Source organism: Drosophila suzukii, chromosome 2L (genome assembly GCF_043229965.1).
Source record: "Drosophila suzukii chromosome 2L, CBGP_Dsuzu_IsoJpt1.0, whole genome shotgun sequence".
NCBI lineage: Eukaryota > Metazoa > Arthropoda > Insecta > Diptera > Drosophilidae > Drosophila > Drosophila suzukii.
The window spans coordinates 19,157,720-19,185,255 of record NC_092080.1 but is presented as its reverse complement, the minus strand read 5'-3'; the positions used below and the strand labels follow the sequence as shown (position 1 = coordinate 19,185,255).

General features: G+C 39.2%; 8 protein-coding genes and 2 non-coding genes across 11 annotated transcripts; 2 read left to right on the top strand and 8 right to left on the bottom strand.

Moving 5' to 3' along the window:
* Window positions 1-1,436: 1,436 nt before the first annotated feature.
* LOC108006988 (uncharacterized) lies at window positions 1,437-5,955 on the bottom strand. The gene is made up of 4 exons (XM_017070598.4): window positions 5,318-5,955; window positions 2,097-2,513; window positions 1,883-2,032; window positions 1,437-1,823 (listed from the first exon to the last, which is right to left on the bottom strand). Exons 1-4 carry the CDS (start codon window positions 5,538-5,540, stop codon window positions 1,672-1,674), a joined length of 942 nt encoding a protein of 313 aa, XP_016926087.3. The 5' UTR covers window positions 5,541-5,955; the 3' UTR covers window positions 1,437-1,671.
* A 1,331-nt stretch (window positions 5,956-7,286) lies between these two features.
* On the bottom strand, window positions 7,287-7,406 carry LOC118876849 (U5 spliceosomal RNA). The gene has a single exon (XR_005013788.3). It is a non-coding gene; the product is annotated as a U5 spliceosomal RNA (small nuclear RNA).
* Window positions 7,407-7,657: 251 nt separating this feature from the next.
* On the top strand, window positions 7,658-7,853 carry LOC118876834 (U2 spliceosomal RNA). The gene has a single exon (XR_005013773.1). It is a non-coding gene; the product is annotated as a U2 spliceosomal RNA (small nuclear RNA).
* A 332-nt stretch (window positions 7,854-8,185) lies between these two features.
* Jhbp13 (Juvenile hormone binding protein 13) lies at window positions 8,186-9,797 on the bottom strand. The gene is made up of 4 exons (XM_017070106.4): window positions 9,509-9,797; window positions 9,075-9,449; window positions 8,876-9,022; window positions 8,186-8,411 (listed from the first exon to the last, which is right to left on the bottom strand). Exons 1-4 carry the CDS (start codon window positions 9,585-9,587, stop codon window positions 8,260-8,262), a joined length of 753 nt encoding a protein of 250 aa, XP_016925595.3. The 5' UTR covers window positions 9,588-9,797; the 3' UTR covers window positions 8,186-8,259.
* Window positions 9,798-10,593: 796 nt separating this feature from the next.
* Jhbp14 (Juvenile hormone binding protein 14) lies at window positions 10,594-13,638 on the bottom strand. The gene is made up of 4 exons (XM_017070356.4): window positions 13,397-13,638; window positions 11,578-11,958; window positions 10,917-11,063; window positions 10,594-10,856 (listed from the first exon to the last, which is right to left on the bottom strand). The coding sequence occupies exons 1-4, from the start codon at window positions 13,500-13,502 to the stop codon at window positions 10,702-10,704; spliced, it is 789 nt and encodes a 262-aa protein (XP_016925845.3). The 5' UTR covers window positions 13,503-13,638; the 3' UTR covers window positions 10,594-10,701.
* A 1,353-nt stretch (window positions 13,639-14,991) lies between these two features.
* Mabi (Mabiki) lies at window positions 14,992-17,277 on the top strand. The gene has a single exon (XM_036818173.3). The coding sequence runs from the start codon at window positions 16,391-16,393 to the stop codon at window positions 17,006-17,008; it is 618 nt and encodes a 205-aa protein (XP_036674068.2). The 5' UTR covers window positions 14,992-16,390; the 3' UTR covers window positions 17,009-17,277.
* A 395-nt stretch (window positions 17,278-17,672) lies between these two features.
* On the bottom strand, window positions 17,673-19,024 carry LOC108009965 (serpin B10-like). 2 transcript variants are annotated; one of them, XM_017074729.4, is made up of 2 exons: window positions 17,913-19,024; window positions 17,673-17,851 (listed from the first exon to the last, which is right to left on the bottom strand). In XM_017074729.4, the coding sequence occupies exons 1-2, from the start codon at window positions 18,892-18,894 to the stop codon at window positions 17,709-17,711; spliced, it is 1,125 nt and encodes a 374-aa protein (XP_016930218.3). In that variant the 5' UTR covers window positions 18,895-19,024; the 3' UTR covers window positions 17,673-17,708. The 2 variants fall into 2 exon arrangements, with proteins under 2 accessions (XP_016930218.3, XP_016930227.3); XM_017074738.4 differs by having other exon boundaries at window positions 17,919-19,023.
* A 496-nt stretch (window positions 19,025-19,520) lies between these two features.
* Window positions 19,521-20,560, bottom strand: Prosalpha6T (Proteasome alpha6 subunit, Testis-specific). The gene has a single exon (XM_017075478.4). It carries the CDS (start codon window positions 20,439-20,441, stop codon window positions 19,572-19,574), a length of 870 nt encoding a protein of 289 aa, XP_016930967.3. The 5' UTR covers window positions 20,442-20,560; the 3' UTR covers window positions 19,521-19,571.
* A 2,173-nt stretch (window positions 20,561-22,733) lies between these two features.
* On the bottom strand, window positions 22,734-23,474 carry LOC108013714 (protein Mabiki). The gene has a single exon (XM_017079658.4). It carries the CDS (start codon window positions 23,440-23,442, stop codon window positions 22,867-22,869), a length of 576 nt encoding a protein of 191 aa, XP_016935147.3. The 5' UTR covers window positions 23,443-23,474; the 3' UTR covers window positions 22,734-22,866.
* A 1,984-nt stretch (window positions 23,475-25,458) lies between these two features.
* On the bottom strand, window positions 25,459-26,201 carry LOC108013883 (protein Mabiki). The gene has a single exon (XM_017079892.4). The coding sequence runs from the start codon at window positions 26,022-26,024 to the stop codon at window positions 25,479-25,481; it is 546 nt and encodes a 181-aa protein (XP_016935381.2). The 5' UTR covers window positions 26,025-26,201; the 3' UTR covers window positions 25,459-25,478.
* Window positions 26,202-27,536: the final 1,335 nt, after the last annotated feature.

Sequence of the window (27,536 nt, the reverse complement as noted above, 5' to 3'; positions counted from 1 at the left end):
TTTGATTTGAAAAGAGTACCAACGGAACATTCAAACTCGTATTTAAAGTTCTAAAATCTATCCAGCATCATCCTAAATAAATGTTCTCATATAATACACCCTACTTACCCTTCTGTTTTTTTCACTGCCTGAGCAGATTGAATTTCCATTTAAATTCCATGGCGTACATTGCATTTCGATCTTTATTTTCCTCTCGGCTAGTTTAAGTAGACCCGTTTAAATTCATCGACAGATATAAGTGTTTTTCGTAAATAATATGCAAAATTTACGACTTCTGGCGAGCACTAAACTGGGAACAAGGAGCACACCTCTTGACTCAGGATTCAATTAAAATCTACATTAATCCGGTCTCTGTTTCAATGGCATTATCAACGCTCAGATCAGGCGGCGCCTTGGGTGTTAGAAAGATCACAAATTAAGGCAATTGTTTCTGTAGAATCGGCCAGATCATTTCAATAAAAGCTCTCGACCCCAGTCCCACATGATGATCGATGGAATATTAAGTGTCATGGCCTGGACCTTTGCGGGATCAAATTATCAATATTTTGCCAACTAACTGTCTGTAATTGGGAGCCTTGGGGCGCATTCGCCCCTTTGATTGATCGACAAGTGGGAGTGTTGAATATTGTTTTTGAAAAGCGCTTCAATGGGATTGGAATCGGTCGAGTTTGCAGTTCTCAGCATCTTCGAGCTCATTCAGTTTGAGAGTCAATTGAGTGTTCTGACAAGGGAATTTCACCCACTCAATGATCAATGAACGACTTGAAAGCAGGAACCATTGAAATATTTATAAATAGGACAATTAGCTGGTTTTCTTTCTTTTTGACTACATTTCGTATCCATTAATGCTTACTTCATTTTTATATCTTATTCGTTGACCATAACCATACCATTTTGTATACACATTTTAAATTATGTGGTTCTACGTAATGATATATCGAAGAAATTTAAGAATGTTGTCCTTGAAAAAATTGGAGTTGCTCAGGCTATACGACATAGTCCATTTTAAGGATCAAATTTTTTAAACTTATAATCACAGAAAGGAGATCCTTAAAATGTGTTTTTTAAGGAAACATTTTTGCAGCACACATCTCCTTTAATTCGGTAAGTTAACACAAAAGAAGCGATTTCCATCCTCCGTGAATACCGATCTCGAAAGCGAAGGGGATAGTTCGAAGATAGCCAAAGAGGTAACAAAAAAACATACCTCCCAGCGTGGTAGCCAAGGATCCGGATTAAACAACATTAATCGTATACTACATGAATTTTACATTTTGTAAAATTTACCTAGATTTTAAAATGCGATCATCTAAAAAGAAGCATACTTTAGGGATCACAAATAAATGTGCGGTATTCATCAGAAAATAAAACCTTTAAAGCTTTTGTGATAATAATAAATTAAATAAAATCCGTGAAAGAAATATAAAAGCTATGGATACATTTTTGAAAATACCATTTATTTTGAATTTTTCACACAGCATCTCTTTTAGTTCCGAAAGTATGACATAAATAAATACAAATTGGTTATGTTTAAAATCATTTCAAATGATTGTCAAATCGTTTGTGCGTAGAAAATTATTTGGAAACAGCGCTTAAGTTAAAATTGTAATTGTAGACATTAGGCTAAAACTAACTAGGAGCTAAGTGTTCCTTGAGAATAGGTTTAGTGCATCATTGAACCAGGAATTTCTCGATGGGAACCTTGGCGAAGAACTCATTGATGTGGGCAATCAGAATGGGAGCCCATTGTTCGCGGGTGGCGGGAATGCCGACACGTGTGATTTCCGGCAGGTTCTCATTGACCAGATTCAGAATCATGGCATCTGGGGAGGAATAAAATCAATCAGAAATGGAGGATAATTAAGGAAAGTGATTGACCTACTCAGGTTGCGATCGGAGAAGATGCCATTGGCCACCACCTTGGCATCGCCGATATTGACATTGGCATTCAGGCGATGTAAGCTGAGACGCTGCTGACCACTGGGCAGCTGTTCGATGTGGCCATCGGTCAGAATGGTGGCCTTGATGTTGTCTGTGGAATGTAAAAGTACTTGTTACATGTTCCACATATTACTTCTCACTTAACCGACACTCACCTATGGTGATGTTGAAGGGTCCCTTGGGCACCAGACGCAGTCCACCGAACTTCACGTCCGCCTTGAAGTGTCCTCCAGCCTTCAGTTGTGGCAGTTCAACGCCCAGCTTGATAACAAAGCCATTCTCCGTGAAATTGGCAGCCACCGTGTTGACCTGCAAATGACTGATGCCATAGATTTCCATGTTCTTGATGAGGAGTCCTCCCTGGATGCCATCGTTGGTGTACCGGAAGATGCCCCTCTTGTAGAAGTAGGGATCAATGGAGTCCATATTGTACTCCGGCACTCCCTGGTTCCTCAACCTGCCGGCAAATGTCTGAATCAAGCCGCGTATGCATTCGTTGAGATCCGACGAACTGAGACTACAGGGTGTCACTTCATTCGAGCCACTGGACAAGACAACCGGCGATGGGGCAACTGAAAGGCGAAAGTGAAGCGAGATTAGTTCACAAGTCGGTTAAGTCATGGTTAGCCTCGGCTGTTAAGTTCGCCGAGGCATGGCGTCTGATCAAGGGGAGATTATAACTATTATATTTATTTCTTTTTTCACTATTTGTGCAAGCCAACCAGGCATGACGAAGTTCACGTGTCACTGTCGCCACGTGTCTTCTGCCAAATTGAAATAAGGTTTGTGTCAGGGTGAGACTAGGTGACTAGGTCTTAAAAATGATCAAGAAAATTCATTTTTAGAATTACAAAAATTTTACCCCGACTTTTGATCGAAACAAATTTGCCTTTCAGAATAATCAAGATTATGACTATCAATAAAGACCTTATGACACTTGCTTGATTTTAAAACTAACTGCCTGGATTTATTTTAAAAATTCGTGCCAACTTAGTGAAAAAGTTCTACAACTTTAAAGCAATTTATTATATTATATATTTAACCATGTTTAAGATGCCATAACCTTTTATAATAAATGCAATCAGTTTGCGAAAATCACGCAAGTGTCAAAAGGCTATAGTTGATGGCCATCATCGTAACTTTAACTTTTCCCATAAAATAGTAATAAAATAAGAAGAGAAACCATAAGATCAATATTGTACCAATTAAGGCTTGACACGTATAAGAAAAATTCCTGTGTATAGCAATATTTTTCCTCAAGAAATGTCTAAAGAACATAAACAATTTAAATGCAATTAAAAAGTTTTAACTTGTTTACCTCATCTTTATGGAAGCAAAGGAAGTCCATTTAGTCAAAATAAAGTTTAACTTGAAATGATATTCAGTCACGCCACTAATTGTTTGTATCTTCTCCTTCTAATGACAAGCGGAAAACAATTATTTTAATGTTCCTTGGCAAGGCAATTCCACATTTAAAAGATATGAAAATGAATTTAAAGCTTGTAATTGGCATTTGAAGAATGAGACAAACTTTGTTCAACTCAAAGGCGAATTACGCACGTGAACAGCCGTATTAAGTCATTTGGTTTGAGTACCCCGAAATTTGTTTCCCACTGTTTTGTTTTACACATTTTCCCTTTTGTTTCGCCCGACAAGTTCAATGTCAAAGGTGAGCCGAACCACAAGTTGCTATTATGGACTTCATCATGCCATAATAACCAGCACTCGAAATGCCAAAACTAAGAGGTGACAGAAAAGGGTTGGGCCGCAGCCAAGTTCGTTGCCTAAGTCCTTTGTTTGCCCAAGCTAAATGTCAATAAATTTGTGCCCGCCATGTTGTTTGACGGTTTTCTTTGCGCAATTAGAGACAGGTTACAATTGCAGCTTTCAATTTTGGCACAAGCCCAGCAGCGCCGCTTACGCATTGATGTAGGTCAGTTTTTCAGTCAGCTTTTCGCTTTATGTCAGCCCGATGGTCTTTTGATAGTCTTGGTATATACTATATAGCGACGGCAGCCGGTTTCGGATCGGATTTAAGCCTCGTTGTTGCTTTTGTTTACGCTGAACTCTTTTCGCAAGAGCGCAAACAACACACAGACAGACAGCACACACACTGGCCAACACCTCGTGGTTGATTAAATTAATGTAATTGGCAATATTTCACAGTGATTTTTCGAGCCTGCATTATCCCGTGTTTATTCTGCATTTATAACTCGAACCCCCGAACTTGCGTCACAATTTCTATTTACCCACCGATTTGCGTCTCCACACAGCTTGATAACTTTTACCCAAAAATGGGGAAAAAAACATGTGTAAGTATGTCAAGTTCAAGTGGCACAGGCGATGACTTGCTTGACGCTTTATTTTACATATTCCACTTGCCATTTCAAAAGCGTTAAAAACCAAATAAATAAACAGATTTTACTGCAAATACACTTGCTAATTTCTATTGCAATTTCGTTTTCTATGGCTCTTGGCAAATCTCATTAAAAAGTACTCTTTTACGATAGCAGTTTCTACGTATTTTTCCCAATTTCATTCGTTTTTGAAGGTTACAGGCCTATAAAAGTGGTGTTAGGTGTATGCACAATTCACGTAAAAAGGTTTTTCAAGAAACCAACAATGAGTAATCTGAATATGTTGGCATGGACGGCACACTGGACAAGGTCTGTACTGAATTTAAACTAAGAAATCAAATTGTCGGTGAAGCGTAGAGAGCAAATGAAGAACTTTTGATGTGCCTTAAATTCGAAAACAGGAAGTTGGCTTGTGCCCAAATAAAGTAAAAACGTAAATAGAGATTCAAGTTGGAAAAACACTGAAGTATATGATTCGACGCATTGTAAATCTCTGAAACATTTTTTCTGTTGAGAACAGCAAGTTTAATTCAAATACATAACGAAAAGTTTTAGATTATGTTCTATACTATGTTTAGTGTTTATGAATTTTATTAAATTTATATTTTTTTTTGTTTGCACCAGACTTTTCTCAGGCAAAGAACATTTTAGTAAATTACCGAATGGAAATGTTGCTTAAATTTTAATGGCAATCTTTGATCTTATGCAACGTAATATTTTTATTTTTTTAAGTAGCATTAAAAAGGTATCTGTCCTATGAAAGATTTACTTTAGCAATTTAACTTATTATAGATTTACAAAAAAACAAAAATAAGACCAATCATGATTTTTGATTGAATAGCAAACGCCGCACAATTTTCGCTTGCATTAGCCTGCACCCAAACAAACAAAAGACTTAGACAACGAACTTTTTGAGTTAAGCCGCATTAATTGCCGGTAAATATTTTTGAGGGCGTGGGCTGGGTGTGACATTTGGTTTGAATATCAAGTTCTTGTCTTGATTGCATAAGACAGTTTACCTGCGGCGCCGAAATCGATTGATCCGGCTGGCAAAGCCAAATCGCTGTCGGAAAAGCTTTGAGATCCCACCGCAAACTCCGCGCCCGGATTGGGATTGGTATTCGAATTCGGATTGGGATCGCTGCTGAAAACACTGGGTGCGGAGGTTGGCAGGGTAGCCGCATAGCCACTTCCGAGTGCCAAGGCGGCCAAAATGGTTAGCGAGATGCAAAGCAATTGCATTTTCAGGCTGGCCTTTTCCTCTGCACAATGAGCCGATGCAAACTCGTTTCAATTGATTACTGGACTCTTTCTATTTTGACTATTTTCGTGTGACTTGATTTAACACACGAATACAGTCCAGGCGGCAATTTGGTTGTCTCCGTTTTTCCTTTTTTTTTTTTATTTGCGTAATTTTTGCAAACCGGCTTCACTTTTATTTCTTCACGAACGCTTTTTACAGTTGATTTTTTGTTTTTTGGTTGGCTTTTCGGTTTTCTCGGTTAACTGCAATTGTTGCTGCAATTGCTGCACACACGGACACAGGGATGCACACAAACTCAGCCAGCTAATTGCCAAACTTATCCGCAAAAAAGGGGCAAACGATTTTTGAGTTGACGGCGCGTTGCTTGCAAATCTTGAAATGAGCGCTGCATAAAACTCACGTTTATTTATAGTTTTCAAGCTGCCCGATTTTTGAGCTCGTTCAAAAGTTTTTCCATGCGGCTGCCGAAGCCAGAGCCAAACACCAACAACATATAGCTAAAGACCCCAACGAAATCGGTAGTTTCGAAGGCTTTGGGCCGTCACATCACGAAGCCAAAGCCGAACTCGAAAGCTCATCTCACCTAAAAAATAAGCTTATTGAGCAGAACCACTGTACCGCAGTTTGAGAGCCACAAGTTTCGGCATACTGAAATTTTAAAAAATATTTTTATTTAACCAATTTCATTTTAAGAGCCCTGGCCTTTAATATTTTACTCTTCTTTTGGACAGTTCTTTAAGATTTACTAAGTACCTCGCAGTAAAGAGCTCCTAAAAATTCACTTTCTAACAATTTCTTTTTATTTAACAAATTTTTAATTACAAAAAAAAACAAATCACTTAAACTTACTTCACTAAATTGTGATTATTAAATAATATTTTGACCATTTTATGAAATTTATACATTTTTTCGGTTGATTCCTTATGTTATAGTTTGCATTTACTGTATGGAAATTCCTAGCCAAGCAATATATAAGCATCCGTCGGCTGATTGTTCCCACAAATCTGTCAAAATCAGCTAACAATGAGGAAACTGACAAGATGTTTTCCCATTCCACAGAGCCCAATCCCTGTTTTCAGTCAAAGTGCAAGGCACGTATTCAGTTTGAGAAGCACTGTGGCAGTGAGGCCCTCCGGGGTGTTCATGTAAAATGTGGGTCAGTTATAAATCTTTGCAGCTCTTTATGCCACATAAAATTATTCATGAACCTGTGACTTTGTGGGTGTGAAAATCGATGTTCAAGGTAGTCTGGTACGTGACATCTACTGAATTTTGACCTACCAGGTACGACACCTTAGAGCCACAATTTAATATTAGAATTCTGCAAAATCGAACTTTTTTGCGGAAGCGATCTAATGCACAAATTCTGTAACAAATAAATATAATTTAATAGTTAAAAGTACCCACTTAATATGACAGGGGTGTCTTCGGACAGACGACAGTCGCGTGTTTCTTTTTGTATATTGTTTCAACCGCGTATACAGATTTGCATGCCCATCACGAAACAATCCAGTCACCACAGACATCAAGAATATATAATTGACTGCAATATAATAAGCTGATTTATGGGCTATTAAGCGCCGACTACGGTTTAAGCCCAAGTCCAAGTACAATTTCATCACTTTTATGATAACCTAACCTAATCGCGATGTTACATTTTCAAGGGCTATCCCATATAGTACAATTTAAAATATTCAGTTTACAATGTATTCCTTATGGCCCGGCCACCGAAGTCGCCAGGCACTATAAAAAATTATTTTAGACTCATTAGAGTGTCCCTCTCCACGGAAATCTTTAGTAAAAGGCGAAAGATTTATTCGACAATTGAAGAGAAACCAGAGTAACTTTGAACAGGAATTAATCTACCATAGCTCTCAAAACAGGCTTGAACATGTTGGGAATCATAAACTCTTTATTGGGATAATACCATCCCTAAAGTATGTTTACCTGAGACTTGACTACCTGAAGTGAAAGAAACCTCAACCCTTAAGATAGGCTATATAAATTATGCAACTTTCTCACTTTCACATTTCTAATTCCCAACTAGTTCTGGCCGTCTGCTCATGGAGACCCTGTTCATTTCACCTTTCTAGTTATCGCTTCTCGGCCTTATGGCTAAGATCAAAGTGTAGTATCTGTTCTTATCAGCTTAACATCTGATAGTTCCTCCATTGGAGGACAACAAATGTTAAACTGATTTTTGGAATCAGACGGAGTGCTAGGGGCTTGCTCCACCTCTGTCGCGGGTTGGCCCGGTATTGCAGTACCGCCGGGATTTCGGCCCAACTGAATAATAAATTTTCCCACATACTCGTATGTAGTTCAAGTTCAGAGATAGTCGCTGGATTGTTGCTTAATTTCACCGAAATTGCTCTTCCACAATCCATGGCGTTAAGGTCAAATGTCGGGTGCGCACTTAACCTATAAACGCTATTATCATTAGGTCACCACCACCCAATGGTCATAGCTTACAAAACAAAACTAAAAAAAGTGTGTTACATTGGCGCTTAACTAGGGCATGAAAAATTCAATAAAACTGGAATTTAATTATAGGTAACTCATTAAAAGGGCATTCCAAATGGCGCCTAGAATAAATGCTTATTTGCTCAATAAAATATTATCATTTAATAGCAGTTAATGGAACAATTTATTATCTATTAAACAATCATCACAAGTTTAATTCAACAACTAATTGAGCTACTCCTTGAGAAACTGGTCGATGGGAACCAGTTCCAAAGCCTCGTTGAACATTCGCAACATAAGGGGTTGCCAAAACTGTCGGGTCTCGGGCAGCATTATTCCGTAGATATCGCGCCAGTACTGATTAGCCACATTCATAGCTATTTCATCTGTTATAAAAAAACCAAAAGCTTGGATTAGTTGATCGATTAAGTATAAGCATTGTAAAACGTTTTACAACTTGTTTGCCTTTAGAATAATTGATTCAATATAATGCCAATTTAATCTATTGCTTGGCTTACAAATGTCAACTAAATAAGCACTGTGTTTTTCAAACAGCTACTCAAGAAAGTTATCCTCTAGATAAATTCCTGAAGTCGAAATATTATAAGCCATTAGGTAAGGTTGAGCACAAATAAAATTAAAATTTAGTAAATATTTTTCAATATTATTTTGAGGTTTTATAAATATGGTTCAAAATTGAAAACGAAAAAAAGACGAAAAATATTGTTGTTCTTGAAATAGTAAAAACAACGACAAAAAAAAATAATAATGAAAAAGTAATAATGACACTTCGTTGAATAGTTTTTCTTACTATATGTTCTTTAAACATACTCTAAACCTAAAAACTCACCCAGTTCTGGATCAGCAAATATTCCGTTGGCCTTAATGATCAAATCCCTAATCTTTGGCTTCGAATCAATATTCTTGAGGCGGAAATACCGGTGACCATCCTTCTCGTAGATCTCACCATCGGTGACCGTTGTGGCCTCCACATCCACTGCAATCGGAATGATAAGTAACCACCCAGAGAGGCGATTCAGTATACTCACATAGCGTTACATTAAAATCCCCCTTGGGTTTCAATTGCAGCTGATTCACCACCATGTCGGCCTTATAGCTACCCACAATATTCAATTTGGGCATTTTGGTGACCAGGCGCAGTTTCACCTTGTCCACGTTAAGTTTGACGGACACCTCTTTGGCCCGATTGGAGGCGAATCCATAGATCTTGGCATTGCGAACGGTAATCCGACCGTTGACATTGCCACTGGAGTACTGAAAGCTAGTTCGGTTGAGGATCAAGGGTTCGTAGGGTTCGATCCTCAGCTCGGGATTGCCGTCCTTGAGACGGGGCGTTAGCGTATTGAATATCTCCTTGACGCAATCCCCCAGCTGGTCCTCGTCCGTCGAGCATTTTGGCAGATCTTCAATGTTAGGATAATGTTATAGAAAAATAAACTTGAAAACTGTTTAAAATATATACCTGAAAAGTAATTTTTATCCGTGGGGGCTGAACTGACTCCAATGGCCAGCAGGCACAGCAATCCAATAATGTATTGCATTCTGAGTTCTGTTCTACACTACGAAACTATATCCTTTTTTGGGGCTCGAGCTCGACTATAAACCAACTGCTAGAACGTTTAACAACAACTGAACCTCCCAGACTCCGAGTCGAACTATTTTATTCTCAAAATTAGCACACCGATGCACATTGCAAGTCAGAGACTAGTTTAGTACATTTTACTTGTAAATCAGTAAAGCATTAGCCGACGAGCAGCTAGACTTTGACTGAACGCAAAACCGGCTCCGTCTGTCTGATTTATAATGTCGTATTATTAAATGGAAAAATACATTGAAGGTATAATAGTAAATGGCAACGATGATTTGCCATAAATTCTTTTTTAATAATTACCCTGTACGTATACTAATAATGGGCTTCTTAGTTTGGCGATTTGGCGATTAGAACAACCATAGAAGGGCTGCCAAATCGAGCCTAAAGATAGTTCCTCATTAAGTGAGTCATACTATTAGTTAGTAGTTAGTTATACTATGAACCTTGCAGTCTATTCAAAGCAGAAAGTTAAATAAGCTCTAGTAGATTGAGGAGACTTTAAGTTACTTATAGTTCGTTTTATGATTACGCTCCACAGTAAGTACAATATAATGCCCATTGAAGAGTTATATAAACACTATATTTTATTGAATAATTACTTTATGGATCTCAGCTGGAGCCCTAGTTCATTTCCTAACAATAAATCAAATTTTTAACGAGAGATCAAAGTTTTTCAATACTTCTACTAATCAATCTAATGTATTACACATTATATGACTATAATCACTTTAGTATTTTTAAAAATCAACATACAATATTCTAGACGTTAAAACTTCACTCAACCACGTGAAAATTGTTAAGGGTAACTGCAACAATCAGTTATATGATGATTTAAATCAAAGAAATATTTTCTGCAAAATTATACAAATCCCAAAAAACTGACAACATCCATTAGATAACGATATATTATAAAATCTTTCTCCAATTTAGTATTTTAATAATCACACTCTAACAAATATTTAAGTATTTCAATATTTATTTCTGTAAAAACTATGTTAACACCTTGAGTAGAAAAGATGGAACCGGAGGGTATAAATAATGTAACAATTATAAAGTCAGGAATCTCAATTCTTGGTAACAAGCATATCGAATGGTAACGCAGCGAAGAAGTCATTTGTGGACTTCAAGATCAGGGGCTGCCAGGCGGCCAATGTCTCGGGAAGCATGGCCTGATAAAGTTGGCGCCAGTACTGATTGATAAAGTCCAGGATGACGTCGTCTAAACGGAAACAATGTTATTAATGCGATCAATAATTATGGTTTATTAGCTGACACTTACTAAGAACCGGATCGGGAACTAGTCCATTGGCGTAGAATTTCAGGTCACCCACCTTGGGCTCAGTCTCCAGTTTAGTCAGACGCAGATAGGTGTGGCCATCACGCTCATAAAGCTCGCCAATGGGTCTCGCCCTCATCGCAACGTCATCTGGGGGGGAAAGCAATAATAATTATTAAATAGAGTTAAGAACTTATTATACGATTTTCTCTTTTCAGCCAAAATGTTTTAAAATGGTGAAATATTCTCGACTCCTTAAAGTACTACTGGCTTTATATATTCGATATCCAATTTAATCTTGCTATGTTCATCTGCTAACCGCTTTACTACATATGGGGATCTATGGATAAATTATACAGTAATTCGCATAAATATTAAACTATTTCCTTTTCTTGTTTTTGAAAGAAATAGATGGTCGCATACAACTAAATAAATAGGTATTTTCCTTACAAACTTTTATAATCAGATAGTTAATTACTAATACTTATCATAGAATATCTAAAATTGTATAACCACTTTTGATCGTTTTTTAATTGTTTATTTAAATGAGCCCAGAAACTAGTTAGTAAAAAATTTTGTAAAGTAAAAAAAACGTGCAGTGACCCGCAGAAGGGTTGATATATAAAAGACATTTAAAAGATTTGGGTTCTTCTAAGATACTTACTCATGGTTACGTTAAAGGTGCCCTTTGGGTTCAGCTTAAGGTCGTTGAGCTTTATGTCCGCCTTGTAGGATCCCTCGACGAACATTTGGGGGACATGCGAGAGGATCTCCATGCGCACGCGACCTTCCTTCAGCCGGAAGTTGACCTTATCGACGATTCCCTCGCTGAGGCCATGGACGACCACGTTCTTCATGGAGATGCGTCCCTGGAGGAGTCCCGAGTTGTAGCTGTAGGAACTCTTGCCCATCTCGAAGGGATCGAGTGGCGGGATGTTCAGTTCACTGATGCCGTACTTCATGCGTGGCGTTATCTGCTGAAGGCCCTGTTTGATGCACTCGCTGATGTTGATATCTTCCTCCCGACAGGTCGGTATATCGCCAGCTGCCGAATGCCAAACAAATTAAATTAGTGCTCACGAACCTTGACATATTTGGTTCAGCATAAACGTTAGTCATATCGCGTACGATCGATGTGCCTATGCTCAGAACGTGACATTTTTCTAGCTAGAAAATGAGAATTTTCAGTTTCGCTGCTCACATAATTGTCAACGTCATGCGCAATTTATTTGATGATTAGATTTGATTTTGTCACTGAGTTAAGCAAAAATTCCTGTATATAATTAAAAGAGTTTTGTACTGTCGTCTCAAGATCGTTTCGGTTTGAATACGCCGACAATTAAAACTTTTCCCATTGGTCTACCTTGGGAGAAGGCCATCAGCGGAAGTGACAAATCCGGACAAAAGACTTAAGCAGCAAACTAGTGTTTTATTTTTATATTCCCCCCATTAAAAAGTTATATTTATATCTAAAACAGCATGTGACTCGGCCAGAAAAGAACGTATAAAAATAACATGTACAATTGTTGTTCCGGCAATAAGGCAATTTAAATGGCTTTGTATTGCCACAAGTTTTTATTTTTGGCCAAAAATGTATGAAGACAGTACTTATCAGCATGACAATCCACGTTTTACGTTTGTCATGGTCTAAATTGTCTGACCACGTTCGAATCAGTACGCAAAACAAAATGATATTAAAGATTGATATAATCTTATTTAATATATATCACATATCTTAAGGTAAAAATATTCACATTGTATTTTTAAAAAAGTTATAGGTCTTGCTCAATTAAAATTTTTTAATTGAAAAAGTCGACTCCCCAAATGGAGCCTAATATTATTCTGCTGTCAAGTGATGAATATTAATACCGATTTTATGTATGTTATTTACATATTTCATCTTCGGGTATGGTTTTTGATTATTTACAGATTTCTTTCAAGTATGGGTTTTATTAACCATTAAACAATCACTAATAAGGTGTGTCATTTCATTTACAATTTAACCCAAAAGCAGAATTTTCTTTTTAACTTTTTGCACTTTTTTAAACGTTGTGCAATGCTATTGTTTTAATGAAATCTGGGCATGAACTTTTGACTGTCAGATAGTTAAATTGCTTTGTTATAAAATTCACACAAAGTGGCGTGCTTCACATGATTATTGCTATCACGAAGTCAATTTAGTATATCAGAAATTTTCTATTTAGCTGATAATATCACAAATTAAACGACTACATCCCAAGATACTCACAGTACTAACTACTAAAGTGTCAAATTATGAATTTGTATTTATAAAATGGTTCAAATTTACGTTTTTAAAAGTTTTTACATTTTTTAACCTCCAGTATATTATAATTCAATCAATGATTGCTTTGTAAACGTAATAATTATTTATTATTTGTGTTGATCCACTAGAATTTCATTAGAAGATGTTTCTGGCACAAGAATAAGTTTTTCTTAACATAATCTCATTTAAGGACACTCACGTATTTCTCGAACCGGCTTGAACTCCACTGGAGGCAACTCAATTTCTGTTGCCAAGCATAAGCCAGAAATTAAAATTAACACAAGAGCACACAAGATTCTAGCCATTTTTATAATACTTTTTTGAAATTTATTTTAATATTTTATTGACTTTTTGGTTAGGTGAAATTTTTAACGAGCTGGCAGTTAGTCGAATCTGGCCGATGCAAATGCGAGTCAACGTCTGAGAGCTACGATGGGCCCCGGGCTTTTATTTATGGGAAGAAAACAAAACAAATCCAATCAAATCGAAATTGCAAAGCCAAACGCAAAATAAAAAGAGGCACTCAAACACAGATGCTCGGCATTAGCAAATAATGGGGATTTGGGGGCGGAGCGGAGGGCGGAAAACAAAAATAGCTTGGAACTAATGACGACGACGTCGCCGTCGCAGTTGTAGAAAACAAAGCAAATGCAAAAGTCAATAGACAGTAGTGAAATACAAACGACATTATTAAATTCCCGGGTAGAGTCGTGAAGTGGAAGCCACCCAGCCATCCGATTTGACTTATCGCGACCCCAGTGCGACCCGACTTACCCATCATGAAACAATACGCCTGCACTACCGGCAGCTGTCCCAAGCGATCCATACGATCCAAGCCGCTTTTGATGTTTAATCGTCTTGGAGACAGTGATTTGCTGATGACTCGGTAGTATGTCCAGATCTTGATCCCGATTCCCTCCCAACCGGGTAATTAAAACAGGCCACTCTATTATCTGACTCCGACACTTAAGCTTATGGCCATTTGGGATGCAACTTGTAGAAGCATATAATTAATCATTTCTAAACTGAGCTAGGTACTTACACCAACTTTAAAACGGTCCCGACTTTTCGCCCGTTTATTTAAAAAGTCGCTATAAAATGGGACAAAGGCGATTCAACTGTGGATTTAGAAAAGCGTTCTAAAAAACCCTTTCCCAATTTAGGGAGCATTTTTTAAAACTGAAAGATTGTTCAGCTCTTAGACCTAAATGTAAGGGCGAATTGCCCTAAAATGAAAGCATAAAGCTTTCAGAAGAGGATAATTTTTATAAAAAAAAAATAAATAAAATGTTTGTGCCAAAATTTGATAAAGGATGAATTTCCTAATCGCATTCTATTTTCTAGGATCTGACTGAACTGTTTTCAGATTATTTAATTCAATTTATTTATGTTATATATGAGGCTAACGTTAAGAGAGGCCGATCTGTGCAGCACCGTTTAAAATGAAAAGCCATCGTCTATAACTGATTTAGATAATAAATATGCGGGTAAAAAAATAGGATCAACAAATTTCAGGAGATAATCCGTTTTAAAAAGATAAAAAGAGTCACGTTACCATAAAATTACCTTAAATATTAAAAATTGAAACAATACCCCCAAAAAGTTTTTATTGTGACCTGCCTTGTGTTTTTGGCGAAATTTTCGTGAATTTACAAAAATTGTCGCAATTTAATGGTAATTTTTTAGGCGTTTATTTATTATGCATAAAAGGAACCCATTTGAATTCAGAAGCTTTACAAGAGGTATCCTATTCTATAATATTAAATTTGTCTACTATTTCTTTTGTTACTTATTATACCCGTTACTCGTAGAGTAAAAGGGTATAGTAGATTCGTCGGAAAGTATGTAACAGGCAGAATGAACAAACTAGACACATTCTAGACGCACTCTTTTTTAATACACCTGGAACATTGTTCTTCTTTGTTTTTGGTGTATATATACCGTACACCGTACCTTCATTTCAATCATCTTTAATATAGTATACAAAAATTTGTTGGCTTTTCTCCGATCACCTTATATACACACCCCCAACTAATTAATGTAAATATAAATCAAACATTAGAAGTCAACCGGAGACGTGTTAAAAGCTACATATAAGTTTATAATGCTAATTCTGGGTTTTTGCGCCTTACAACAATATTTGATGAGCTTGATTAGTGGATATTTAGTCACGTGTGCTTAAGAAGGTAGAATTAAGTGGCAGAAATGAGTCATTTGTATTGGATGTTTAGAAACTGGTTAGTACGCAATAATTTCATGAGCAAGCTATATAAAGTACATCACAAAATGATGTACTTCAAATGATAACTAAACAGTAATTTGGCTAAGAAACCCAATCTTATATATTTAAGGAACAGTTTCCCAATCAAGATAATTTTACAGAACATGTCTTGGTCAATTTATCACTATACCTGGCACAGGACAGATAAACGAAGCTTATCAGTAGACGTAGACTGCCCAAAAGATTTTAACCTTTTGCAACCCAAAATAGAAGTCATGTTATCAACATCCTAAGCACTAAACTGCAAACCCAAAAATGGCACTCTCAGTTCCAGGAATCGATATCTTAAAAAAGGAACCAGCCGGAGAACAATAGATCAGTGCCACACACACCTTATCAATAGCAGAGCACAAAAGGAGTTGGACAAATGAGGCCGCAAAATACTTTAGGAAAGAGCCCAATTGAACAAGAGCAACCGAAAAAGAAACCCATGACTTTTGACAAAGGCGGCGACATTGAAAAATGCTAAAGATAATAGTTTTCAAAGAGGAACAAACACAAATTGAATGAACCAGACAATCGATGGGCGCGCATTTCGCCACCTACCGCCCCGGGGGATTTGGATTGTATTGTATCTAGAATTCAGAAGATCCGAACTGGACGCACGCAAGAATAAACATGACTGACAGATAGGGATGCCCGACGGGTGGGCTTATGAGTAGGTAAGGGAAAAATTGGATGGGGTGGCGTGTACGCGTGCGCAGGCAAATCAAGCGGTTTATGATCTTGTTTTCGTTTTGCAAAAAGGAAATTCGGCGTCGATTTGTGTAAACAAAGTTATAAAATTTGTGGGGGGATTATGTGAATAGCAAGATAAGGCTTTCTCCATATAAACTAGTGAAGCCGGCCACAGGACAGTAGTCATTCTAGAGACTTCGAGAAGAGCACATATCATCTTATCATACTCATAACATGGAGAGCCATCAGATCTATCGCCACAAAAAATTCGATGTCGGTCGAAAAGTTGAGGAACTCGAGTTGCTCCTCAAGGAAGAGCTAATCTCCCGAAGCGGCACACCGTGCACCAGTCGTAGTGCTTCCGATGAAGCCGATCAGTCCATCAGCCTGGGATTCAGTGAGGATACTGAATATCCCCCACTGCCAAAGCGCCGTCGTTTGGGTTCCTCATCCTCCAGCGTTTCATACCACTCACCCAGTCCAATCATAACCGAGGCCATCCAAGACATCTTCAAGTACCACGTCAACATGGTGCGAAAGTTTCCCAAGAAGGAGCGCACGCCGAAGGATCAGGAGCGCCGCAACAAGAACACAATTGCCTGCAGGATGAGTCGGCGGAAGAAGAAGTTCGATGACCTGCAGATCGAACAGCAGTACAAGGAGTGCTCTTCCGAACACCTCAAGATCGCCGAGCAGAGCCTGCGAGCCAGGGTATATCTGAATCACCTGAAGCAGCTGGTCAAGCAGGAGGATCACCCGCTGCCATCTCCAAGGAGAATCCCGGAAGAAAATCCCAAGAGAAACTTTACCATCGACTACCTGATTGGTGGCATTAAGCAGGAGAACGTTTAGCCACACCCATCCTCCTGTGGAGATTGTATTATATAATTAAGCAATACGTTGTTAAGTTTCTTCAAGAATCTAAAAGCTAAATTATTTTTAAGAGCCCTTTAAGGATAAGCAGGTACTTTATAAAAAATAAAGTTAATTATGTACTTAAAAGAAAACCATAGGTGTTTGATATTTCCTCAAAAAACGTTTGGTAATATCAACCAAACCTCCGTGACAAAAAACGTCACCGTCATAGGTCAGTAGCTTAACGACTTCCATGAATCATAGCTAAAGTTATAAAGCCGAGAAGAGCTCAATTGAGGTTCACGGTTGATCACATTTTGTTATGCTACCTACCTACCTCGTTTTCCTGTTTTAAAGATTTGTATGGCCTATCGTAAACTATTTAAAATTATTTTAATACGCTTGAATCTTTAATATTGACAGGGATTGATTTGTGATATTACTTATTACCAGACCAAGTATAATTCATGAAATAATTTCTTAGCCAGTTATCTAGAGCTGTAATTGGATTAAGGATTAAATTATTTATGTTATTTGTATGTCAATAATCAATTACTGGAATCCGAATATTACATAAATGATTTAACATATAATACAACGTCTTTTTATAACATTCTCCCAAAATTATTTGTAAAATACAGAAATGAAAAACTGCACTAAATATGGTAAAGGTAATGGCATCAGGACCATATAATATTTACATATCATCTGGATCAACCGCTAGTTGGCCATATCGACCCGTAGCATAGATCTTATGCTCGTCCAGCAGAGCGAAAAAGAATGGATGTGAAGCGAAGAAGTGGTTCCGTGTCTCACCATTATGTATCACTCGGCTTTTTGCTGAAATGAAAGTAAATGGGTTGTTACGTAGTTACATAGAATTCTTTAAGCCAATGATTACCCATACTTTTATTTCTCCGAACATTAATGCCGTGCTCGTTCAGTGTGAAATAGGTCAAATGTGGGAATCGGCGCACCCAAAGTCGCTCTTTTTGTCCTGTTATGCGGCTGAGATCGGCATTTTTGGGGTTGAAAGCCTGGCGAATGCCGAGAAAGCCCAGATTGTCGGCCAGCTCCAGATTGGTGATGATCTTCATCACAGGCAGACGGATATCGTACCGGCTGGTATCCATCTTCACCCCGAGCAAGCCTCGCAGATCCACAAATTCCAGTTCCTTTTCGAGCTGTCGTAATCCGTTGATAAGATCCGGCAGGAGGACCATGAACTGGACCCGACTATCCTTCAGTGGGAGCAGCAGCATGGTGGCCCTCAGACCATGAAGATGGGCCACCTGACGCCTCTTTGCCAGGCTGTAGAGTGTGTCCACATAGGTTCGTCGTCGCTCGTCCACATTGAACTCCCTCATCCGCCGGTTCTCGATGTGGAAATCTGCATCCGCCCACACGGCTTTAAAAGAGGCTGCTGTCACAATGAAGACCTCAGGCTGTAGACGCAGCCTAAAGGGTATATCATCCGAAGAAGGGGAGTCCGTCAGCTTCTTACTGATAGCCGTTAACTTATCCGAGAGTCTTTCCATCGTGCCATTGTCAAAAGAGGGCACCAGATCCACGTCCATGTCGCGAATCTTCTCCTCATATTCCGGCCTTATCTTCAGTTGAGGTGGTATATAGACGCCTATGTAACTGAACTCGTTGAACTTATCCGAGACTGGTTTTAGATTTCGGGGATCTGTATAGGCTAATTGATTGGGATCCGTAGATTGGGAGAGCACAGTCATGGCTTCCCGTACCTCATCCGCAGTGGGGCCATTGGAACTGGCCAGTAGAACACCAAAGGCTAAGCGCACAGGGTCATGGGCGATCATCAGACCTTCAGGCAGATCATTATTGGTCACCCCGTCCACAATAGCCCTATGGAGCATCGTGGGATATTGACGGGGTGGCCAACCAGCAGGGTAAGGTTCACTGGGAATTAACCCTTCGCCCTGGCCCAACCACTGGAACACCAATAATCCGATCCAAACCGCAACTACGGGAATGTGAATGTGTGGGCTTTAAAGTTTACTTCTCCTATTCCCGTCTATCACTCACCTGTCATCGTCGCACTTAAAGTTAAACTAGCTAGGCGCTTTAGCTATATGCGGCTACATTTTTAAATCCATGCTAATCGAATTGGTCACGCTAAAGGCTGTGCCTTGTAATGGAAAATTTTAATTTATTACTTCGTAAGAAAAAGAATTATAGTACTCCATTGATTTAATCCTATTAGATCGCTTAATATGTTTAGGAAAAATCAAGAATCTTAAATCAGTACTGTATTTATATAATCGCGAAATAATTTGATTAATTATTTAATTAAACGGGCTATATTTTATTTTAAAAAGTTTTTGTTCCGATCGACCGAAATATAATATTCAAAAAACCAAATTTTCAATTGTCTGCGACCTTGTAGTTGATATTTTGATAATTATTGGTAATAATAGTTTTAATGATTGTTACCCAAACACATAACTATAACAATGCTTTAATGCCCATTAAACTTTAATAACTTTTCAAACGAAACAATAAATTTTGTGTACTCCCAAAGGTTTTCACTTAATCAACGTGCCTCATGGCCACCTGTGGAGGCGTTGGTGTCAACATCATTGGCACTATTGGCCGGCATACCACTGCCACTCGGTTCCTGGCCCATCAAGTCATCCTCGCTCATCCCATTCTCTGATAGAGCATCCTGCTCCCCTAACAAAGGAGGTTCCAAGTCCTTGACCATATTCAGATAGGTCTGGTTCTCGGCATCTGTAAATATTTTGAAGGGTTCGCCCTTGCCCACAATGGCCACATTAATGGTGAGGTTTTCGGTATCACCGTGGCCCAAAGATCCCCGAATGGCCTGTATTCCGTGGCAGATCAGCTCATCCCTGCCGCAGGTCTCGAAACTCTCCATGTTCCGTTCCAAATAAGTGCGGGCACTCTGCGAACGGGATCCAATGGCCATGGCCTTGCAACTGAAGACATTGGCCGTCGGCATTACCTGGTAAATGTGGGGTCCCTGCTCATCGTAGCCGGCCACCAGCATGCCCACTCCATAGGGCCGACGATCGTATCGCTGGGTGGTGGCCTGCATCTTGTTGCCCAGATTGGCAACCAAACGGCGGACCGGAAACTCAGAGTCGTAGGAGTGCCGGAAGGCCATGCACTCCGTCCGCATGTACTGGCACACCTGGCGAGCATCTGCCGTCAGTCCGGCGATGGACATGCCCACGTGCGAGTCCACCGGCATAATCTTCCTCTGGAGCGTGTCCGTGTCCTTGGTATTGCGGCACAGGGCGATGAGCGCCGCAAAGTCAGCGCTTTTCAGTCCCACGGTGGCCGCTCCCTGCTTCACGGCCTCCATGGCGTACTCCACCTGGAAGAGACGACCCTGTGGACTCCACACCGTCGTATCGCTGTCGTACTGATTCCGAAACATCCTGCAGAAAGGGGTTTGAACTTGGAAATAATGCTTGAAATTAAATGAATTCTCTAGTAAGTGATAGATGTTGATTTATTTGCCTTGAGTTGAAAATATGTTGAGACTCATTGATTGCTATATTCTTAGTTGTTGCTTAGACCGAATACAATATATATTAAAGACACAAAATATGTTCCTAGGCCATTAAGATAGGGCTTTACAAGCCGAATTCCTTAAAAACAAATATTAAAATGGTGTTGCTATATTATAGCATATATATAACATATTTTTTCAATAGAGTATCTAAATATATATTTTTTAAATGTTGCCACGTTTATTTACTTGCTGGGTCCAAAGCTATGATCCCTTTTTAATAAAAATGTTTGATTAATAGTAATAATTTTATGTGGGTAAAATATTCCCTCTTATATAAGATGAATACGAGTAACTTGAAACATTTAGAGTGTTTTCCATAATATGAGTTCTTATTATGAGTTCTGATTAGCTTATACTAATTTTTTTGAATTTATCAATTTTTTTAATAATGTAAAGGAACAAGGTCATACAAAAGGAAAATGAAATTCATAGTACGAAAGAGAGTTTCAAGCTTACAGTGCTTTCACTCTTCTTAACAGCAAAGGCACTCAGGCAACCCAACTTGCATAATGCCCAACCAAGTAGAAAATCAACGGTCTATAAGGAAGTTCAGGTGATCAGATGGAGAAAAGCATAAAGGCATGGACAAAACTTATGTGCAGCTTTGAGTGCACCCGCCGAAAGTGCAGCCAACTGAATCTGGCTGTGAGTGGAAAAAGAGCTTTACTTATAATTCGAGTATTCATGCTGCAGGGGAAGTCCCCTCCACGTAATTAGCTCTTTTGGGATTGCGCAATCGGTGCGAGTGCAGTTAATTACTTTTAATTTTCATTGATAATACTTGGCAGCCGTCCGACTTCCTATGGCGGAAAATCCAAGTGCAGAAAATTTCCGTCGCGGCCGCAACAACCCAGTAAACCACTTTGCACTTGTACCATGCTGCCAACATCAACTTTAAGTTAATTGTCAAGTTTTTGGTGGGTCTTTTTGCGGCTTTGGCTGGCTTAACATTGAAAATTGCATTTCTGCGGCTTGAGTTTTGCAACCGTAGCCCAATTGAACTTGAAGCTTTAGCGCACTCGAAAATCTCTGGCCGGACTTTGGCCACATCTAGTGGGTATTATCCACACAGCCAATCTCTGTCAATATTTGAGACCCGATGGCAAAAGCTCGGCCAACTCTAAATATTGTTCTTTGTGCGGGCTTGAACCTTGACGAAAGCTGTCGCGAAATGAGAACGCCATGAAAATTAGTTGGCCAACAATTAGCTGAACTTTGCTGGGTAATGACTTTCGGTAAATAGTTTCTGGGAAAAATCTTAAAATGGATGGGGGAGTCATTTATTTATGGGATTTTTTAAGAAGGTTTAAGTGCCTAATGATTTAATAAAATCAAAATAAGACTGTCCCACATTACCTACAAATCAAACAGCTGTCACCGAATTTTTAGTTTTTAAAATTTTATAATATCCATACCATTTATGGTTCCTTAAAAGAAATGTCTTTTGGGCCATTATCTTAAAATGCCAACTAACCACGGGCACATAAATTGATCAACTTAAGTAGCGGTTTGCCTTTCGAAAACAATAAAATGTATTCAAATCTTACATTTCACAATCATCAAAAAGTGTTTTGAATAAAAACAAGGAAGAACGCTGTAGTCGAGTACTTCGACTATCAGATATGGAAATGGAGATATGCAAGCAGCAAAGCGAGATTAAAATGAGCACCCTACCGGCGGTAGACAGATTTAAGCGTTATGGGCGTTAGAGTGGGCGTGGCAAATTTTTTTTTGGATCAATCGATAGGTACTGACGAGACCAATGCATTTCAGTTAAAATCTAGCATCAAAGCTTTTAGGAGGCACAGTTTTGGGCGGTTTGTAGGCGTTAGAGTGGTCGTGGCACGCCAAATCTTAATAGCCTAGCTCTTTTAGTTTCCGAGATCTCAGCGTTCATCCGGACAGACGGACATGGCTAAATCGACTCGGCTAGTGATCCTAATCAAGAATATATACATACTTTCCGACGAATCTAGTATACGCTTTTACTCTACGAGTAACGGATATAAAAATTAAAATTACATGCCTTGCACCTTTTAATTAGATCTCTGTATTGTCGAATATAAATATTATTATTTCCCCTGATTAAAAAATTTCTTTTGATCTGAATCCCCACCTTGAAACCCCATCCATTGAAGTCGACAAACTGGTAACTTGAATTAAATGCTTAATTTTTTATTTCAAAGTCAACAATAAATATTAAAACCTAAGGCTTAGTAAACTAGATCACATGATTGGATTATCCATAGTCTCTGAGTATGATAATAATATAATGAAATTGGGGGCATCAGTGCTGACCACCAAAGATGAGCATCTGCTGGGAGAGAGCCATCTGCTGGAGGAACTGCTGTTGCTGTTGGGGCAGAAGATGTGCTGGCGAGGGGTTGATGGCTCGCTGGAAGACCGCCTGCTGGAGGATCTGGCGGTAGTAGAGACTCAGGCGGACCTGCTGCTCCAGCATGGCGGCATGGTGGCTCCGGTACTGCTCGTACTGCTGACTCATCCGCTCCTCCTGGGCCTGCTTGGCCCGACGGCTAAAGAGGCAGGCGAGGGTGTTCCGATCCCGACGCATCTGCTCCTTGGGGCTTCGCTGACGTTGGGCCTGGGTGCGTCGTACCATGTTGGCATGGTACTGGCTGACTGAGGATCCTGGAACTACTGTTGGTTTCTCCACTGGTGCCACCGCCTCCTTCTCCTGGTTCTGTTCGTTATCCAGCCAGGGGCGGAAGAATCCCTGGTTCTGGCGACGCTTAGTGACCGGCTGCTCCGACTGCTGGTTAAAGTTCTCCTTGTCCTGGTCCAAATCCCTCTTCCGCTTGCTGACGACAAACTTCTTGTGGGCGTAACTGACTGTGTTCTCCATTTTTATATTGGTTATGGTTGAGCTCCACTAATATTGCTTGTGACTCGTTAGACGATTGTTTGCTGAATGATGGACTCTGAGATTGATATCCTGTTTATATGCACAAATAGGTAATAGGTGGGAAACACAGGTAGCCCAAAAAGGAAAAATCCATTTGTTTTGGGACTGTCAACAAAGGGATTAACGCATCCCGGTTCCCCAGTTAGGTAATCGTCCTTCTGGATTAAGCAGTATTTTATGACCTGTTCTATCACTGCGCTAATTGCCGTCGCAGCATTGCCTCATTATCCTTTTTTTGTGGATTACCTGGATTATCGGACAAATGTTGCCACCGGAACAGGAAAGTTCTGGACTGAACAACTGTTATGCAGACTAAGGATTTTTTATTGACCTGCATGACACAATTTGTTGTGCGTGTGGTCCCTTGGCTCCTAGTTCACCACCATACTTTGTTTTAATTCCTTGGAAATTCTCGAGGGTCTTTTTGCAAACACTTTTCCTGAAGAATGATATAACAGAAAATTACCTGATCACTGGTTAGGGTATGTCTCTGAAAGGATACACAGTTCTGCCAGATGTGATTTACGATTATGGAAAAGGAATTGCATTAATGGAAATCGGCTGGACAGAGGTAAATGAACGGGATGCTATATTTCCAAATCGAATACAACGTTTATAGGTGATATTAAATTGTATTATTGCAATTTCGTGGCCTTAATATTTAAATGTTTAAATAATAACGAGAAAAATTGCAAAATCGTTTGAATATTAAAACAATATTTTAAAGCCAATAGGATGATTTAATATTTGTGTAACCGTAAAGGCGGATCTTATTGTCACAACCTTTTAATTATTTTTAGCACATTAGTTAATTGGCTATGCGGATTTGATTATAAAATAACAAATTGAAATAAATAGTTTATTTATTCCGGAATTCCTATTATGTCACTTGAGTTATCTATTCAAACGCCCCGAGCATGAATCACAGGCAGTGCTTTATGTGTATTTACTTTAATTTAGCATTGCAAATTACTCTTCCCGGGAACTGATTGTGTAATACATTTTGAATTGATTAACGAAAGTGTCCCCAATAAAATAACGTTGATTTGTATGTAGCTTCCGGTAATTTTGGTCAAGAATTAATTTGCATTAAACAATTGTCTATAATACCACGAGGAAAAGGCAATTAAAATGTTCAATAAGAATATATAATCTTTAAAATAATTAATTTTCATATTATATAATTTTAGTTAGATTGGTTCAAAAAATAATCTACAATAAACATACAAAATAATTGAGAAACTTTGCACCTTTAATAGTAGAAATCGGATTTGTCCTGTTCAAATGATCGAAATATGCTAAGCATATTTCTTAATATTTTTAGACCTGAATGAAGGGATGTTTCTGATATGACAACATTTTTTTGAAAAGTTCTACTTTTATAAGCCTTTTTATAAAATTTTAGATTTTACAGACCACAAAAAAATCTATAAAAAACCAAAGCATATTTAGTACAAATTTGAAATTATATATTTTACAAAAGTTACTTTAATTTGATTACATTGTGTTCACTATGACGACTTTGAGCTGGTTTTGCTGTTTTTACCTTATTAATTGCTTACATGTTAAACATGTTAATTTTCTCTATGTACTTTCTGGCACATACTTAAATTCGTCGAATACTGCATATTGCTCGCATATTTTTTATGCGACGTGAAGCTGAATTCTTTTAGTTACAAAAGTTTAAAAGTGTAAACAGTCTTTGCCTTGTCGATGATAACTTACTTTCAAGTTCTAAAAACCTTTTGTAAGTCAGAATGTGGGCGGAATCTAAAAGAACTGAGGAAACATCCCATTCAATAAAAATGTCCAATGATTTAGATAACAATTTTTGTGTTTATTGTTTAGTCAACGAATTAAATAAATACAACTTTCAAAGTGATCACAATGCTATACTATACTATACTATATCTAGAATACAATAATTTAGAGCGCTTGGAGAGCGCCAAGTCGGGATTGACGACCATGCCCACCCTTCAAGGATGCTGGGTGGTGGTCTGTTGGGGCGGGATCATCTGCTTTGGCTGTGTGGGAGGCAGAGGCTGCATGGAAGCCATCGATTGCTGCAGGAAGCGCACGTAGTAGAGGCTCAGGCGGATCTGCTGCTGCAGATGGGCCTCGTGCTGGATCCGGCTGGTCAGGTACTGCTGTTCGATGAGCTGCTGCTGTTGCTGCTGGGAGCGACGGTGGCGCAGGCTGGCCAAGGTGTTCCGATCCCGACGCAGTTGCTCCTGGGGGCTGCGTTGGCGGCGCTTGTGATGGTTGCGCACCATGTTAGCGTGGTAGGTGGCATCTAGTGGTGGTGTTGCTCTGGCCTCAATCTTGCGAGGCGGCTGAGGCTGCTCCTTCTCGGCGGACTCATCCGTCCAGGGACGGAAGAAGCGACGCTTCGGCTGTGGCTGCTCCGGAGTCCGCTGGCCCGGCTGCTCCATAATGAAGACCACATCATCATCGGCGTCTGCATCCTGGCTGCGCTTTCGCTTCATGGCTCCAGTGAATTTCTTGTGGCTATAGTTCTCCATTGTTCAATTGGCTAATTGACTGAGGTCACGGAGTATGATGTGTTTGCTTAGCTGTCTTTGAGACGACTGTGCTGCCCCTCCTCCTGGCTACCCATTTTATGCAAATGCAACATTAGGTAATCAAAGAGCCTCCCACAAAAAAGGGCCGCCCAAATCCCTAAGAATTTCCCACCAGGTACCTAGAGGGTCGAAAGGACGCGACCAGGTATTTCCCCAAAAGCAGTTCATTCATTCTCTGAAAGTGACCCAAAACTAATCGGTTCTCCTTACCTGAATAGGGATTCCAAGTCCCTAATCCGCCGGCTGACAATCTTCTCGGTCCATCCATTCCTCTCGAGGGTGTCATAAACCAGTTGTTCTTCTTCCCTCGACTGTTTACATGGCCGGCGATTTTCGGCGGAATTACCTGTTGTTGAAACCGTCTGGGATCTATATGCAGGATCTGTGTAATCTCTAATCCTGGCGCTCAATTCGACCGGGCTGTCTGCCGGCACGCTATTGTTTCGGCTTTCTTTGTGGCACCTGAATAGCAGTTCCTTCTGCCCCGATATCGATCCGAAAAACAAGCATTTATGACTTCAGCTTGGCCAGCTGAAAAAAAGTGTCTCTGGGACGTCGGGCCGCTGGTACCAAATCCTAGAAACTCGGTAATTACTGAATGCTCCTTCTTCTGCTTTCTCGTGTCTCCGGCATTATGTCGGATCTTTCGTTTCATTCAATGCCTTTTGTCCATTGATTTATGCAGTCAGAGAACGAATATAAAACTGGATGGTTCTCACATTTCACCGTTCCTTCGCCTAAGCGGATTTATTTCAGGTGGGCTTGAGACCAGCCCTCAAGAAGACCCAGAGTCAATAAGCAGGAGCGGAGTGGGAGTTGCTATTTGTTCGACTGAAGTATTACAGTGAAAGATTGTCGTATTGTTTGATTGTTTCCTTTTATTATATTGATCAATTTCCATCTGTTCTGGAACGGAAAGAATCGATTGCATAGGGTCCTCGAAGGTGTTTCCTCCTTTCTGGGGGAATGACCTTAGTGAGGACAGGAATATTTGGTACGCTACCAGGAAGTGCTTTCACCGGTGATACAATTAAATGTTACATTCTATAATATTGAATCAACAGTTTGGTGGTTGGAAAAAAACACTGAATCTTTAAGCATATGGGCGGAGATATGTTTAACGGTGGGAAATAGTGAAAATTAATCACATTCTTCTGAGAAACAGGACCTGACATTCACAAATATTACAATGTACGTTACTATTCTGTTTCATCGCTAAAAGGGATATGATATGATTTTTCTGTTGATGGTGGACCGCGAGTATTTTAGTTTATCGAATGGGAGACAAAAGGGTCTACATCTTACCTTCGACTGCCTTAAAAGAAAGTTAACCTAAAATAATCAGTTTGGTGTCGACACAATATATAATTGTATACAAAATGCTGTAAAAAGAATAAAATCTATGAAAAACTAATCTTTTCAATATTTTTAAACAACAGAAAAGTAATATAT